Source organism: Lethenteron reissneri, chromosome 20 (assembly GCF_015708825.2).
Source record: "Lethenteron reissneri isolate LAM-NWPU_2019-01 chromosome 20, ASM1570882v1, whole genome shotgun sequence".
NCBI classification, from domain to species: Eukaryota; Metazoa; Chordata; class Hyperoartia; order Petromyzontiformes; family Petromyzontidae; genus Lethenteron; species Lethenteron reissneri.
Genome location: NC_083798.1, coordinates 12,173,750 through 12,191,168, shown reverse-complemented (window position 1 = coordinate 12,191,168; position 17,419 = coordinate 12,173,750). Strand labels below are relative to the sequence as shown.

Sequence of the window (17,419 nt, the reverse complement as noted above, 5' to 3'; positions counted from 1 at the left end):
TGTCTCTGTATATATGTAAACACATTATATGATGCATTTTTAATAACCTCAACTGTGGCGATAGGAAGATATAAAGTCGACACAATGCTGCACGTTTATAGTTCACGCGGTGTTGTTGTTGTTTCAGCGACATGTAAAAGCAAACATAATAATAAATGAACACATCGAATCGTTCAACAGAACCGAGTCGCGACAGAATGCACGTTTTTTTTTATTCTAGCAACATTTATTTATTTCATCGTGACGGCTTTTGAAAAAAAACTACAAACCATGTAACATATATTCCGTTATGTACATCTAGGAAGAAAGTCCATATATACAGAACACGGGTGGGAATGCCACGCAATCGATCAATATCCTTCCGTCCCGTCCTGCGCTGCGATCAGTAATTTCTCAGTAATTTACAAATTTTGGGACGAAGTCAAAATTCCAGTGGGGAGCGGTGGTGGTGGTGGTGGTGGGGAGGGGGGGCGGAGGGTAGGCAAAACGTCGCTAGTTCGTGATCATTGTTAAATGTCACAAAACCGCTTCCAATCCACGGCCAATTATACACAAATAATGGACTGTGTACATCCAAGCGGACACACGTGTACTGCAGTAATAATAAACACGGATGGTCAACACGTCCAACAATAGCAACGACGACAAACAACAACGACTCCAACGACAACGTCTTCTTCTTATTATTATTATTATCATCATCATCATCAAAGGGACGCGCACCCTGCCATGTCCCGGCCACTCTCTGTCTGCACCAATCAATGGATCCGGTCCGAGATCTGTTCCTAGTCCGGCTCGGCGCGGCCTCCTCCGTCTGTGTGTGCGAGATCGTGTGTGCTCGTGTGTGTGGCCTCAAAGTGCACCTAGCCTGGCACAAGCGCCGTGGTGATGTCACCACCACTTGGTGGCGAATGGCGGCCGATGTTGTTGTTGTTGATCGTGTGTGCGTGATCCTTCATAGGTGCTGCTCGCTAGCAGCACTTGCCCCATACAGTATGTTAGGGATATACGGGAGAGCTTTACCTTTGTGTGATCCTTCATTCGATTCGGAGGTGGGACGTTCGCTTCATAATTCACCCAGTTACGGAGGCCACGATGCCCCGAACGAACTCGTTTCTGCGAGGCCACGAAGCCGCTTTGGGTTCCGGCGGGAGTGTCGGTAGCTGAGAAGTGCCGGCAAGGTGTCTGATCGTCTACTCCTGATTCATCTGCCAGACCGGCTTAGCCCAGAAGCGTCGCCGCTGTCACTGCTGCGCTGAGGACCCCGTTAATTGCTCATCGCCTGCAGATAAGTCACGAATTGGAAACCACCAACAGCCTCGTCAGTTCGGTTCTGATCACTCGCGTGCGTGCGCCCGTGCGTGCGTGTATATATATATATATCCACGTGTGTGCGTATCTGTAACGTAATCGTGCGTGCAAGTGTGCGTACGCGTGCCACAGCGGTGTGCGCGCCGGTGCAGTCGTGTATGCCGTGTGTCAGCGCATCCCCGTGTGCCGCGTGGCGAGTGAGAGAGCGCGCGTGTGTTCAATTCTCTTAAAAATATATATATTTACAGCTTATGCAGTTTAAATTAAACCGCGGCACCGAAGCTCCGTCTGGGAGAGGGGTGGTTTCGCGGGCAGTCGTGGATGGAGGATGAGGAGGAGGAGGGACGCACACGTCCCGCGGAGACCTGGCTACATGACGGGCTGGTTGGCCATGCTCTCTTGATGCGCCGATGGTGAGTACCAGTGGGAGTAAGGGGGCATGTAGGCTCCGGGGGACATGACCGTGCCCTTGACGGCCGGGGGGCCCATGTCCCACACCGCTTGCTGGGGGTGCCCTGACACCGGGCTGGGCGGCAGGCAGCCAGTGTTCACTAACGGGTTGTTCTCAAGCCCGGCGCCGCCAGCCTTCATCAGCTTCTTGTATTTGGAGCGTTTGTTTTGGAACCAGATTTTTACCTAAAAGAGACAGAAACACACGCTTTTGGTCAATTAATATTCACAGCAGCAGCAGCAGCATCAGCATCAGGCTATGGTCGATCTCCTGCTGGATTAAGGCCCTCCACCACATCCTGTCAGTCATGGGGGTGGGGGTTGTTTGACCATACTTCACCAGCGATGGTCAATACGGGTTGGTGAATTCAATTGGCTGGGTTCACCACTCATCACAATACTATTTTATAATGCAGTTTTTTTATTAAAATGCAATTCAAGGACTGTGCTGATACTGGTATACAATCATGTTTAAAACACACACATCTTCATAATGAAATACGACACCAAAATATAACAAGAGAAAAAAATTTCCGAGACCGATGGTTCGGATAATGACCTTTCTTCAGAGCTGAGAGAGGGCAGATAGATGAAATGCAGTATAGTTAAGTCTGTGCTCTTACGCGATCATTTACATGTTAAGTAAAACAGAATTTTAGAAAATTAATATATCGGCTTTTCATCTAATCGATCTTTGATCACGAAAAATATTGATGTTGTTACAAAACATCAATGATAATATACACGCGCTCATAGGAGTGTACAAACACTACTGTGTTACAAATTCAGTTAATGAGGATCCACTATCCCACAGCATCAGAAGCGTCTCTAAACATATTATTGCAACAAAATAATATCGTCCATTGTGCATTGTCCGTTATCCCTGGTTGGTTGTGAGGCGTATGTGCAGGCGTATTGCCCACAGATACGGCGGTGGAATTGCATTCGGTAATTCATCATAATCAATTATCATCGGCAGTAACAGTAGCATCCATGATCAATCCACTGCTGGATGAAGGCTTTCCCATGTCTACGTCAGCGCTCAATACAACCATCAACCCCACCCAGAACCCACGCCCGTGCCGATCTAATCGCTCCATCTCCGAGGTCCACGCCATCCCTCCCTCCTTCGGCTGCTGCTCGGTAGTTCGTCTCGAGCTCGAGACTGGAAATCGCGCTGCCCCTCCGGGCATTGACTGTGCATCGTTACGAGAAGGACACACACACACGCGAGTAGGACACACACATCATCCTGTACACTTACCGTGGGCACAATCATCGCTCACTCTCGAGGGGAGACGACGACTCGGAGTCGCGAGAATGCAGCCACGTGGTGAGCCGACCCGAACCCCCCTCGACACAACCCAGCTCTGCTGTCCTATATCTATATTATATATTACAGACGAGACTGTTAAAGTCCACATCTGTTGTACCGCATTCTCCTGGCGAGCCAGGAGAATGCGGCACAACCTCGTTGTCCACGACCGGTAGGGAGTTTTATAACAACATTCGTGTGATCCATCAACCTCGGATTACAGGCCATGTGCATAGCCACCGCTGCCTGGCGATGTTTGTGGTAGTGACGTGTGTGTGTATACATCGAGTGTATGTATATAGGGTATATATATTAGTATATATATGTGTAGGGGGCAGTAGTGTAGTGGTTAGCACGCTGCGCTACGAACCCGGCGACCCAGGAGTTCGATCCCCGTTCTGGACCAACACCGGTGACAATTATCTGAACCGCTCCTGGGCCTCCCCTAGGTCGACTCAGCCTTAAATGAGTACCTGGTGCGGTGTGGAGTAAACATCGTCACTAGGGAAACAAAGACGGCCGGGCGGGGTTCTGGCCACCTAGGCCTTCGTGTACCGTGCTGGCTTTCATAGCTGCTCGCTAATAGCACTTGCCCAACAGTCTGTTAAGGCTACACGGGGGATCTTTGTCTTTATATATATGTACTCGTGCTGTGTGTACGAATGCATTGAGTCGCATGTACTGTTGCAATACGCTCCATCTGCTAGTGCAGAGTGTGTGTGTGTGGGTGTATATATATGGTCATCAAGTACCTAAACCATATATAGGCCTTCATCAATCCACTGCTGCATTGGGGCCTCACCCGGGCTCTGCAGGTTGCGTGATTGTTCGACTTTCACAATAAGAACACAACCAAACGCAACACAAAATGGAACAACAACGAAAAATGGCCAGATTGGTGCGCTATTAGAAAATAACAAAAACCCATTGTCCTCGTGCTTGTCAGGGCACGGTACACAACAATTGGATATCGTGTCGAGCAGTGGCTCCGCTTGTGTTCGGCGTTGACGACAAGGCAGAGACAAATCGCTTGCCTCGTCGTGAAAATGTCTCCACTTTACTTGCGAAAGTGGACGTGAAGTTTTTTGTTTTTCGTATAAATGACGCGGCTGGTTTAAATAATTGGCGCGCGAACAGTTTAGATGTTTGTACACCCGACTGTTGTGTAGCCGATGGCAGTGCAGCACATTGCACTGTTGTACTACACTCCTATGCTTCTATGTCACCACCCTCACCAACCCCGTCACTGACCAGCGCGGTGAAGTATGGCGCGGCGTGTCGAGGTGGAACACCACTTACTTTAAACAAATGCTGCTGCGGGACAATATTGGATGGAAAGGCCAATGCAGTGAAGCCGATTGATTAGAACCACCACTGCGCAGTTGACACGTGGAAACGCATCGAGACGCGTCAATTCATCTCCACGTTGTGCTCGCAACGTGGACCCGTTGCCATGGAGATGCAGCCGCGCCGCGTGGGGCGACTGAGCATCGCCGATCGCGCCCGGTGCTGTGATTGGTCACCAGGCGGCAGTGCGCATGGGGCTCTGCGTGCGGTCGCCCCCCCTCCAGTCCCCCCCCCCTCCAGCCCCCCCCTCCAGCCCCCCCCTCCAGCCCCCCCCCCCTCCAGCCCCCCCCCCCTCCAGCCCCCCCCTCCAGCCCCCCCCTCCAGCCCCCCCCCCCTCCAGCCCCCCCCCCTCCAGCCCCCCCTCCAGCCCCCCCCTCCAGCCCCCCCCTCCAGCCCCCCCCCTCCAGCCCCCCCCCTCCAGCCCCCTCCTCCAGCCCCCCCCTCCAGCCACCCCCTCCAGCCCTCCCTCCAGCCCCCCCCTGCAGCCCCCCCCCTCCAGCCCCCCCCCCCTCCAGCCCCCCCCCCTCCAGCCCCCCCCTCCAGTCCCCCCCTACATCCCCCCCTCCCCTCCACCAACTCCCCCCCGCCCCCTCCACCAACTCCCCCCCCTGCCCCCCCCCAACATTTTTTGTCCCTCTGAGTAAATAATTTCGGTTGCCTGGCTAGGTAGATCAGTGGCGGTCGCCAACTAACAACTGTCCGAATGATGGTTAAGGGGATGGCCTCAGCCCATCATATTACACGGTGGTCGATACAATAGGTACCTCCTTTGTACGGAAGTTGTCCTTCTCTTGCAAATACTCGCCCCCCCCCTCCGCCATAGGAATGAGGAATTGCAACAACTGGCTCAGGGCTGTAGGAGCAGAACAATCATCGCTCTGTGTTTTGTCAATTTTGGTTTTTATAATCGAGTCATAGGTTGTTTGTATTACTTGAGTTCTTATATTTGTGTAGTCACAACCCTGCGTGATATATTTAATTTTACAGTCCACACTTTGTGTTGCAAGAGAATAACTGACCCCCTCCCAATCCACACACATTAAGACAAAGATCCCCCTTATAGCCGCAACAGACTGTTGGGGCAAGTGCTGTTAGCGAGCATCTATGAAGGCCAGAACAGCACACGAGGGGGTGGGTGGCCAGAAATACGCCCGGCCGCCTTTGTCTCCCTTCTGGCAAGGTTTACGCACCGCACAAGTACCTCATTTAAGTCTGAGTCGACCTAGGGGAGGCCCAGCATCGGTTCAGATAATCGTCACCGGTGCTGGCCGTGAACGGGATTCGAGCTCTGGTCGCCGGGTTCGTAGCGCAGCGCGCTAACCACGACACCACCGCTCCCCATCACACACACAGCCCCACACGCCTGTGAACATTGTCAAGTCGCGCCACACCAAATGATTACCTGTGCACAAGGGCACATACCAATCTCCCCGCTCACATCGAGTATTCGTGGCCAGGGCCCACACAGTTGATATTGCTTTTTGTCAATTGGCACCCCTGCTTTCTTACGCAACTGCTGGTAAGCATTAGGGACTCCCTCCGCCCAGGAACGACCTCCAGGGGTGGGGGGGGGGGGGTGGGTACAGTATTTGGTCTACTCTTCCACGTCGACCAGACGTGTTGGAAGAGGTGGGATTACCCACACGTCATCCCACCGCCTGTCCATCGACTACAGCATTACAAGTGTGGTGCGCTACACTTTTCAGTGCTGGGTGGATAGCAGCTGCGCAGGGGATTTGAGACACTTTAAACCATTTATATATATACACACACTATATATATATACACTATATAGATAAAACTGCCGCGCCTGAGAGCTGGGAGCTATCGGAGACCCCTTGCACTGGGAGTCCAGTTGTGCGGGCTTGGTGTCCCAGACGTGAATCCTGAGGGGTGACGTCTCTGCCTTCTCGGAGATAACAAATTAACGCGGTGTCACTGTCAATTGTGTGCTGCGTGTGCGCGCGCGTGTGTCGGGTGTTAGTGCGCGTGTGTGAGTGTATTGGGTGGGGAGCGGTGGGGCAGTGCTTAGCGCGCTGCGCTAGGAACCCGGCGACCCGGGTTCGATTCCCGCTCACGGCCAACACCAGTGACGATTATCTGAACCGGTCCTGGGCCTCCCCTAGGTCGACTCAGCCTCACATGCGTACCTGATGCGGTGTGTAAACATCGTCACTGGGGAGAGAAATGTGGTCGGGCGTGGTGCTGGCCACGCACCCCCTCGTGTGCAGTTCCGGCCTTCATAGGTGCTCGCTAACAGCACTTGCCCCTACAGTATGTTAAGGTTATACGGGGGATCTTTGTCTTTGTGTATTGGGTGGGGAGCGGTGGGGCAGTGCTTAGCGCACCGCGCTACGAACCCAGCCACCTGAGTTCGATTCCCGCGAATATCGGAACAGGGTCTTGGCCTCCCCGAGGTCTACTCGGCCTTAAATGAGTACCTGGTGCGGTGTGTGCATATCCGCACTGGGGAGACAAAGGCGGACAGACGTGGGCGCGGCCATACCATCTCACTAGCAGCACTTGCCCTCGAAGCCGGTTTAAGGCTATACGGGCGACCTTTGCGCGCTGTCTTTGTTTTGGGCATGCGTGTGCATGTATATGTATCAGGCGCGAGTGTGTGTACGTGCGTGTACCTGCGTGTTTATACTGGGGGTGTTCGGGGCGGTGGCGCAGTGGTTTGGCGTGAATCCGGTTCGATTTTGGACCACGGGAAGAGCGTCAGTCGCGAGTGACATCTACACCAGGTGCTGGGCCAACACTAGGTCGACTCCGCCTCAATTATAAGTACCTGATGCGATGCGTAAACATCGCGACTTGGGGAGACAAAGGCGGCGCGGGTTTGGGGGGGGGTCGTGCTGGCTACCCGGCTTTGACAGGTGCTTGCCCCAACAGTCTATGTAGGCTACACAAGGTGGGAGGGGGGGGGTTACTCTGCTGCGTGAGAGAGAGAAAAGCGTGTCCCTGGTGCATGCAATCTGCATCCACGCGGTGTCTGTCTCGCTGTTCGCGGCATTGCACTCACGCGCACGTGCGGAAACGAATACAAGTGGCACACAAGCGCAGGTCTAATGGTTTTGCCGATTGTGGTTGCGTCGAAACAATTAGACACATTCCAGAGCTCGCCTCGCAACATCGCACCCCGGGACCCGCTTCCTCCCACGACGGGCCCCGCGGTATCTCACCCGGGAAGGGGTTAGGGGATAACGTGGCAATGGCGTGGTTGATGGTGGTGGTGGTGGTGATGTCGGGTGATAGCGGTGGTGGTGGTAATGCTGGTGATAGTCGTGGTTGTGGTGGTGGACCTGATGTTAATGCAGAGGAATAACTATGATTTTACATTGAGCCAGATAATTGCGTCTTCGAGTAGCGGCGTGTGGTGGTGGTGGTCGTAGTGGTGATGGTGGTGGTCGTAGTGGTGATGGCGGTGGTGTTGTCGTTGTGGGATTAAAGGTGGAGAATGTGTGTGCTTTGGCAGCTTGGGAAATCCTGCCCGGAAATCAAGCGAGTCCGTATCCGCTGGTGGTGCATGTCTGCCATCCAAGGGTTGGTGGTTCACGCATAGATTCGTGTGGAACTTACATGTCCGCTGAGCTGTGAGGTAAGCCAGCAGATGGCGGTGTCAGAAAATGGATTCCTGAATCCATGCGTGTGGAGACTCGAGTGTTGTCCCCTCTAATGTGTGGTAGGGTTTCTTCGAGAATTACATTTTTAGAGAAATACATTTTTCGAACGGAATAATGGGCCAAACATCCTTATGCAGGAATCCATCGAAAAAGAGTCTTGCGACTCATAAATGGCGTTGAAGCCAACACACACCCCCCCGTATCCTACACACACACACGATTACAACCACACAATGTCATGGCGAACGTCAGAGGTGAGTGATATCTAAAATGGGTGATTTTTTGTTCAGTATTTAAATTGAGAGTTCATCCAAGTCGCACACATACACACACGTATATATACACACGAGACAGAGGACATGGCAGCAATCATCAGTTATTGTACCGGACTTGTATGCTCCCCACCTTCACCAAGTCCGCACTGACCAGCGTTAAACAAAACCGCACAAACCAAACCATCTTCATGTACACGGCGCGTGACTCAGAGAGGGCTCTGTATTTCTCCGACGTGAAAAGACAAAGACAAAGGTTCCCACCTTATCGCTAGCACAGACTGTTGGGGCAAAGTGCTATTCGCGAGCACCTAATGGAGACCGGGAGCGACGCACGGGGTGTGTATTGAACACCACCTTTGTGTCTCCAACCCCCCACCCCCCCTCCATGTGCTGAAGTTTACACGCTACAACCGGCACTCGTTTCAGGCTGAGTCGATCTCGCCTAGGCGCAGGACCAGTTCAGATATTCGCCATTCGATGTTGGCCGTTAGGTATCGTCAAAATCGGTCTAACCACTGCACCGCAGCTTCGCGCACGTGAAAGAATACGCACACTCACAGCAGACGCCGTTCGTCCACGAGAGTGACGGTGACCTCACCACCAGCGCTCGTGCCAGGCTTGGTACGCTTTGAGGCCATCACGTGAAGTGTCGACAGCTCGTGGGTAGGAGGAGGTCACTGAACAGACCCAGGTGTTATGGGTTAACTGGCTGAGATCACTCGCAGTTGCACCACCTGTGCCCTCCCTGTTGCACCACCTGCGCTGCGCAACGGCGCAAAGACAAAGATCCCCCGTATAGCCTTGACAGACTGTTGGGAGAAGTGCTGTTCGCGAGCACCTCTGAAGGCCGGCATGGCACACGGGGGTTGGGCGGTCAGCACCACGCCCTGCCGCCTTTGTCTTCCCAGTGGAGCTATTTACACATTGCACCAGGTATTCATTTAAGGCTGAGCCGATCTAGCGGAGGCCCAAAAACGGTTCATATATTCGCCACTGCTGTTTGGCCGTGAACGGGAATCTAACTCGGCTCGCCGGGTTCGTATATATACACACACACAAAAAGACACAGATCCCCCGTATAGCCTTAACAGACTTTCGGGGCAAGTGCTCTGAGCTAACACCTAATGAAGGCCCGGCACGACACACGCGGTGGTGGGTGGCCATCATCACAAAGACAAAGACAACCCCACCCCTATAGCCCTAACTAGACTGTCGGGGGGCAGGTGCTTGTTCGCGAGTTAGCACCCTAACGCGTGCCCGGCACGGCACACGAGGTGGTGGGTGGCCAGCACCGGGGGGACACGCACGCACAGAGACGCCGTGGAGACGCGCGGGGCACCTGGGTCTGCGTGAGTCCCAGGGAGGCGGCGAGCTCGGCACGCTCGGGCAGCGCCAGGTACTGCGTCTGCTGGAAGCGGCGGTTGAGCGCCTGCAGCTGCAGGCTCGAGTAGATGGTGCGCGGCTTGCGGATCTTCTTGCCCTTGCCGTTGAAGCGCAGCTCGCCGTTGTGAATCACCGGCGTCTTGTCGGGGTCTGGGCAGAGGGACACGTGGCCGTTGTTAGTGATGTGAATTAAACGAACAACTATTTGGCGTTGTTGTTGTTGTTGGTTTGACGTCAATATTTTAGTGTAGCGGGTGGAGCGGTGGCGCAGTGGTTAGCGCACTGAACTGCACCACGATCCCGACAAAGCTTAGTTTGATTAACGACTACGGCTAACATCAGTGGCGAGCGATACCAGCGCCGCACTTGAACACCTCCCGCCACCACACACTACTCCTGCACTAAATCACGCAGTCTATCGTGGTGAAGTATGGCCACATGACCGACACGAGCTGGGAAGGCCTTCCTCTTGCAGCGGATTGACCACAGAGCTGTACATTAACATTTGTTTTAATTATTGTTTAAACTACACATAAGACTGCGCTGTTTGTGAATGTGTATGTGTGCGTATAACATCGCTGAACATTTGTCCAAAATGCATTGACATTGATTGTTTTTGTTATTATCAATCAATTAATATCTACAAATCATTGTCCAAGTTGAACACCGCTTAATTGACCGGGCTAACCCGAAACGGCGTCAAACCTCCCTCGTAAAACGTTGAAGACAAACTCGCGGGCAGCATTCGCTCGCCGTGTTATGGTCAAAGATCGACGTAGTTCCAGGCTAGGTGCACCTCGAGGCCGTCACGTCAAGTGTCAAAAGCCTCGCCCGCAGTGGGTCACGGAGCAGACCCAGGCGTTACGGGCAAACTCACCGAGGTGACCGGCAGCTGCACCACGAACGCTTTTGGCGATGTGGGGTTTTGGCTACCGAGTCTGTCGACGATGGTTTGATACCAGTTACGGTAACCAGCAGCAACGGCAGTCCAGCAATTATCCTCTCGGAGGGCAATTACCAAAGCGTGCTGTTTGTCGTCCGATTGTGAAGCTGACAGTGAATACCCCTTCCTCCCGGGGACTAGGACCGCCGCCGGTTTGTTGACGTCGTATGGAACAAAAATTAAATTACAAACGAGATGTCAGAGACACACATATTATAATAATCATAATAATAATCGGGCAACCAACGTTGAAACACACAGCCGTGTAAACGTGGCTGCCCGTATAGCGTGTGCGATAATTCAATGCAAGTGATATATGAACGAATGAATGAATCAATCGTCCCGCAACATCGTTCGCGGATTGCGCGCGAGAATCCAAATCCGGCTAACGATGCCGCCGCTTTCCCGCGCCAAAACTGCAGAATCTACACCGAGTTTGTTGGTTACCGATATAAAGAGTCATATCGATCGATACAGAAATTGTCGACGAATAATAGATGTTCACTGATAATAGTCGGAGTCGTCGTTTACACCGCGGGTTACACGCGCAACGTGTTACATGCGTTCACTCACGACGCGTGTTATGCACGTGCTACGGTGAATGTCGCTTTAAATTTTTGTAGATTAACATTTTTTTTTAACAGAAAGTAAATGATAACTATTAAAACGACGACAACACCACTGCTTGGCTGTAACGTCGAGGTCACAAGTCGTACGGTTATTTTCCGGCTTCGGGAACGCGGCAGTGTCTCCCCCCTACGGCACGGGACATTTTTTTTGTAGCTCGTAAATTACGCGAGTGTCTCTCAATCTCTCTCTCTCGTCGCGCGTCAAGAGCGATTATACCACGCGGCATCATTCACGTAACGAGAAGAGTGCTCTTAATTTACCTTCAAATAACCATTTATGAATAATGAACGGATCAGCACCGCCAAACAAAGCATTGCTAACGCGCTGTTCGCGCACGTCCTACACACGCGCACCGAGGCCGTCTTGCAGTCGCAGAAACAACAACAACCAACAACAACCACGCGCTGCGTTAACAACCACAGCAGCAGCAACAACAACATCGACAACAAGAACATCGATTTGCCGGCGGCGCGCTCACCCGTGTCGTCGAGCCGCGTCTGGCTGAGCGCGCTGCTCGGCTGGTAGGAGGGCAGCGCGCCGAGGCTGTAGCCCCCCGAAGCGCCGCCGGTCCCGCTGCCGATGGGGTTCAGGTAGGGGTAGCCCAGCGGTCTGCTCTGGTACGACGAGGCTGCGGCGGCGGCGGCTGCGGCTGCGGCGGCGGCCGCGTACGAGCTGTCGTGCCCGGCCGAGGGCAGGCAGTGTGACGGGTAGTGGTGCGTGTGGTGCGCCATGGACGTGGCGGCCGTCGATGCGCTCATCATGTGCGGGTGGCCGCCCTGGCCGAACTCGAGGAAGGCCGACTTGCCGCCGCTGCAGTCTGGCGCGTCCAATCCGTCAGCCATTGCGCTCATGGTCATCATAGAGCGACATAACCACGCCAGGCGAGTGCGTCTGGGTGTTACGGGCTAGCCGGGGGGGGGGGGATGAAGGGGGGGGGGGTGGTGGGGGGGGGTTATGATGGGGGGGGGGTGGTGATCGATAAAAGGTGGATTCTTTTTGCGCCCCCCCCGCGCCCCCTCTCCCCCCCCAACAACCACCACCCCCTCCGAAAAAAAATCTAAATATAATAAGATGCTGATGATGATGACGACGATATACGAGGAGGCGAAGACGAGGAGGAGGCTGCTGCTGCTGCTACGATTGCGAGCGAGGATGCCGGCGGCGAGGAGCGGCGATTGATCGGACGCTCTCTTTTACCAAACCCCCGGGGGGGGAGGGATGGCTGGAAGGGCGCGCGATTTAAGCCGAGTCGAGTAAAAACTTCTTCACCACCAACATCGCCAACATCGCCAGAGCCGCTGTCGCTGCTGCTGCTGCCCGGCTACCTGCTGCATATGGATTAGACTGGGGCAGATATTGGAACGGCGTTGTCGCTCGCACGCCGCGCTCCCCCATTGGCTGCCGCCGTGTCGTCACGATCCCGGCTCAACCCGGGGCCACATTAATATTATTACTCGTACTCCTTCCACTGTTACCAGCACCACCACCAACACCAGCCACCACCACCACCACCAGCGACCACCACCACCACCAGCATCATCATCATCATCCTCGTCTTGGGCCAAAATTACCAGTTGAAGGGAAGGGTGTCCTCCGAATGGGCTCGCTGTACTGCGCGTTTATTGGGTAAAAAAAAAAACAAATCTGTATGGATTGTCTAACTTTCTATTTTTGAGACAATTGAATGGGACGGGCTAATTTGTTTAAATCACTGGTTCATAGCCACTTCTGAAATATTTCGTTAGGGGTTCGTTTAATTGATAAAATATGGGCCCGCGCGAATGCAATGGACCGACGGCTATTCCATTGCACGCACACAAAGACAAAGATCCCCCGTGCAGCCTTAACAGACTGTTGGGGCAAGTGCTGTTAGCGAGTAGCACCTATGAAGGCCGGCACGGCACACGAGTGGGTGGGTGGCCAGCACCACGCCCTACCGCCTTTGTCTCCCTCGCGGCGATGTTTACACACCGCACCAGGTACTCATTTGATGCTGAGTCGACTTTGACGGAGGCCCAAAACCGGTTCAGATAATCGTCACCGGTGTTGGCCACGAACGGGAATCAAACTCTGGGCGCCCGGTTCATAGCGCAGCGCGCTAACCGCTACACTACCGCTCCCCACACACTAAAGCACGCACATACGCAAATTCAAACGCACACGCATTTGACGCCGCGCATAGAGGAGAAAAAAATAGCGATCAATATTGCGGCCGCCTACCTCACGGCGTATATAATATAGTGGTTGTGTATGTATATATATGTGTATATGTGTGTATATATATTTGGCTGAAAAACATGGGACACGAATCGCCAAAAAATGTTACTTTTATTGCGAAATTGTATGGTTCTTACATTTGACGATAATAAAACTCTAATGTGGAACCTGTTCTGTGGTGGTTGTTGTTGTGTGGCGATGCTTGTTGTTGGAAATGTATCGCCAGTTGAAAAACGCTGGCGAATTTAAAAGACACGAAATTGCGAAAATTCGTCTATGTGTGTTAAACAGTCCAGCGCCAAAGTGTATTCAGATAAATTCGCCGTGCGTTTAGACGATCAAACGAGTAGATATTTTTTCGTTTTTCATTTACATAACATCATTATTTAAATCGGGCGTCAGAGCGCTCCGTTAAACCGGTTCGATATCGGTTCAATATCGGCGAATCATCGAAGGTCTGCCCGCAATTGATTTCGTTCAACGGAAGTCAATTAAACCGCCTTCGACTTGTTTTGTTGTACAGTTAGATGACGATGATGATGATTATTATTATACCTATTATTTTTAAAGGGAGAATATATATAATGACCTCCAGCTCGAAGGTAAACGCCATTTTAAATGGTCGAAGCTACGTCACACAGGAGAAGCACGTGCGAGCTCGCGTCTCTGTCGAATCTCGCCCCCCCACGCCGCTAATTAACGCAGCTCTTATAGAGATCGCGGAGTGCAGTCAACAACACGAAACAAAAAACTTGCAACATGATGCAGAGCACGATTAGCGAGCCACCAGAGGCAATGTTATATATATATATATGTACGGCATATGTATGCGCTGTGTCTATGTGTATACTGTCATCACGCGTCGCCTAGAACAGACCGGAAAGGATTCAACATGCCGAGCGAACCAGCAACAAGCAGCATGATTAATGTAAACACGTGTTGGATGTTTTTGTTGTTGTTGTTGTTGTTGCTGTACTTCTTAAAAATAACAAAGCGAAATGGCGCCATGTGCGTTACGCGTCCGTGATGTCTACAACCACAGGCGTGGCGTAATAATTCGTAATTACACACCGACAAAAAATCACGTTAAGATAATCTGTTGTCAGTTGTGAAAATAGTTATCGACGCGTGTGTCATTAACATTGCCTGGTGAAGTATGGTCAAAACCACCACCACCACCACCAACCACCCATCTATGACTGACACGGCATGGAGCGCATTCGTCCAGCAGTGGATTGTCAAAGCGCTGAAGATGATAACATTATCATAATCGCGAGTTATAATCTTCTGCAGAGGTGTATGTGTGTGTATATATATGGTGGCTGATGTTTCGTGCTTTCGAGGTGACCGATATGTAAATCACTGCGTAAAGACCAGACGACTGTTACGCATTTTTACAACAACAAAAAATCAGGAGCAGCGCTACTTTCTGAGCTGTGAAGATCCATTCCCCGAAACGCTGTCACGATTATTACGGTGTGTGTTATAACTTAATGCTGATGCCAAATATACACATGTATACATCTGTTTAAATGTGCGATCCATATATATACACACACATATACAGAATCAGAATATTTATTTATACTGGAGGAATCCGATCAACTATTAAGCTTTTTTTCACATATGCCCAGTATGGCGGACAACACAAATATCCATATATACACAGCCTTGTATACATTTGATCGACATGCGAACACCGATTAATAGCGACGGTAATGTGGCATGCCGCGGGGAGTGGGGTGGGGGGGTCTTGATTGGAGTCTCCAGCCGGCAGCGTGCTGCTCTGATAGAACAAGTGGGGGTCCGGTAATGGGGGGGGGGGTGTCGTTATTCCTCACCGTGTGGGGGTGACGGGGGGGGTCCAGGTCACGCCGAGTCGCCCGCAATTCCTCCCCGCGACTTCGTCTTCAGCGCCGCTCGCCGCACGCCGCAGAAACACGCGCGGCGCCTTCGCGGCGAATTTCCGTCGAAACGGACCTACGTGCGTCCCAAGGCGGCATGGCGCTGGGGGTGCTGGGGTGGGGGGCGTGCGTGGTACGCGTAGCAGCGGGGGAGGTGGGCACAGTACACCGGTGTGGGCGTACGACGTGCTATCACTCCTTCTCACGCTCTCTCTCTCTCACTCCTTCTCACGCGCGCTCTCTCCCTCACTCCTTCTCACGCTCTCTCTCTCACTCACTCCTTCTCACGCTCTCTCTCTCTCTCACTCACTCCTTCTCACGCGCGCTCTCTCCCTCACTCCTTCTCACGCACGGGTACCGTGTTGGGTCTCACGCTCGCGCGCGCACCACACGCACGGCCTCTCACGCACAGCCTCTCACGCACGGCCTCTCACGCTCTCTCACGCTCTCTCACGCTCTCTCTCACGCTCTCTCACGCTCTCTCTCACGCTCTCTCACGCTCTCTCTCACGCTCTCTCTCACGCTCTCTCACGCTCTCTCTCACGCTCTCTCACGCTCTCTGGCGCGCTCTCTCACGCTCTCTCTCACGCTCTCTCACGCTCTCTGGCGCGCTCTCTCACGCTCTCTCTCACACTCTCTCACGCTCTCTCTCACACTCTCTCACGCTCTCTCACGCTCTCACTCGGGCGCGTCGAGTCGTCATCGCGCGTTCACGGGGGGGGACGCCGCGGACGCCGGCGGCGCTCGGTGACAAAAATCTTCCGCGCGTAACGCGGACGCCTCGCTCGCTCGGGTGGGGGGGGGGGGCAAGGAGAGAGGAGGGGGGGGGAGATAGAGGAGGCAGCAGCAGCAGCAGCAGCGGCAGCCCTCTATAATTTACCTTACACGTGCTTGCACCATTCAAATAATAACTACACGCGAATGCCCACAACGACTGTTTATCCGAGTCGTGCGCTCTCGAGACGTACATATATGTGTGATACAGTATATATATACAAAGACAAAGGTCTCCCGTGTAGGTTTTTTCCAGACTGTTGGGGCAAGTGCTGTTAGCGAGCACCTATGAAGGTCGGCACGGCCAACAGACAGCACTCCCGGCCGCTTTTGCCTCCCCAGTGGCGATGTTTACACATAGCATCGGGTACAAATTTGAGGCTGAGTCGACCTAAGGGAGGCCCCGGACCGGTTCAGATAATCGTCACTAGTGTTAGCCGTGAGCGGGAATCGAATTCGGGTCGCCGGGTCCTTAACGCATCGCGCTAAACGTTGCACTAGCGCTCCTCATATATATACACACACACATAACCATGCATGCATGCATGCACACACATACACACATATGTATAATACTATAGAGATGCGCACAAACGACGATTAGTTTCAATCAGAACAGTCCGGAACGCTGTTGGTCAGCGGAATTATTTGAGGAGGGCATATTCACCTAACGTGATGTTACCACTCGTGGGGCTGGAGCGATAGCGGCTCTCTGGCTCGCTCTGTGTGAGCCGCGTCGTCTCTCAGAGACGTGGGCAATTGTGGACTTCCTTCCATTTAGCTCTGTCCCATGGTATTTAATCAATGTTCTGGCGCATCAGAAACGCCTCCCAGTGGGCATCCAATTTTGTTAAACTGCGTATGCAAATTAAATTCGCTGTCTTAACTCACTAGAGAGAATATATCGGGTACAATAATATCGGATTGTTATGGATTGCCGTATCGTGCACTGTTAGTGTTAGTGCCTTACGCCGATAACTCCGACCTTGCGACAAGCCAGCCTTGAGACTATCAGAATTGTGGAAAATATCGAGAGAGAAATTAAGCGCGTAGTTTATTTGAATAAATTATCGAATGCTAGCAAAGGCCCATGAGGCTTAACGTATGACGAGTAACGTGATAATATTTTGATTTACATCTCAGGGTCGTGAGCTGGCCGCAGCTTGATAAATGCCTCCAGGCCAGCGGTGACTTGCACAAGGCTCCTGCTCATGACCATCATATTTATAACACGTGCAACACGG

General features: G+C 52.6%; 1 protein-coding gene across 2 annotated transcripts; it reads right to left on the bottom strand.

Annotated features, from left to right (window-relative positions):
* Positions 1-211: 211 nt before the first annotated feature.
* On the bottom strand, positions 212-15,455 carry LOC133344766 (homeobox protein DLX-6-like). 2 transcript variants are annotated; one of them, XM_061554905.1, is made up of 4 exons: positions 15,339-15,455; positions 11,759-12,097; positions 9,664-9,857; positions 212-1,947 (listed from the first exon to the last, which is right to left on the bottom strand). In XM_061554905.1, the coding sequence occupies exons 2-4, from the start codon at positions 12,039-12,041 to the stop codon at positions 1,681-1,683; spliced, it is 744 nt and encodes a 247-aa protein (XP_061410889.1). In that variant the 5' UTR covers positions 12,042-12,097; positions 15,339-15,455; the 3' UTR covers positions 212-1,680. The 2 variants fall into 2 exon arrangements, with proteins under 2 accessions (XP_061410889.1, XP_061410888.1); XM_061554904.1 differs by lacking the exon at positions 15,339-15,455 and having other exon boundaries at positions 11,759-12,186.
* Between the last annotated feature and the right edge of the window lie 1,964 nt (positions 15,456-17,419).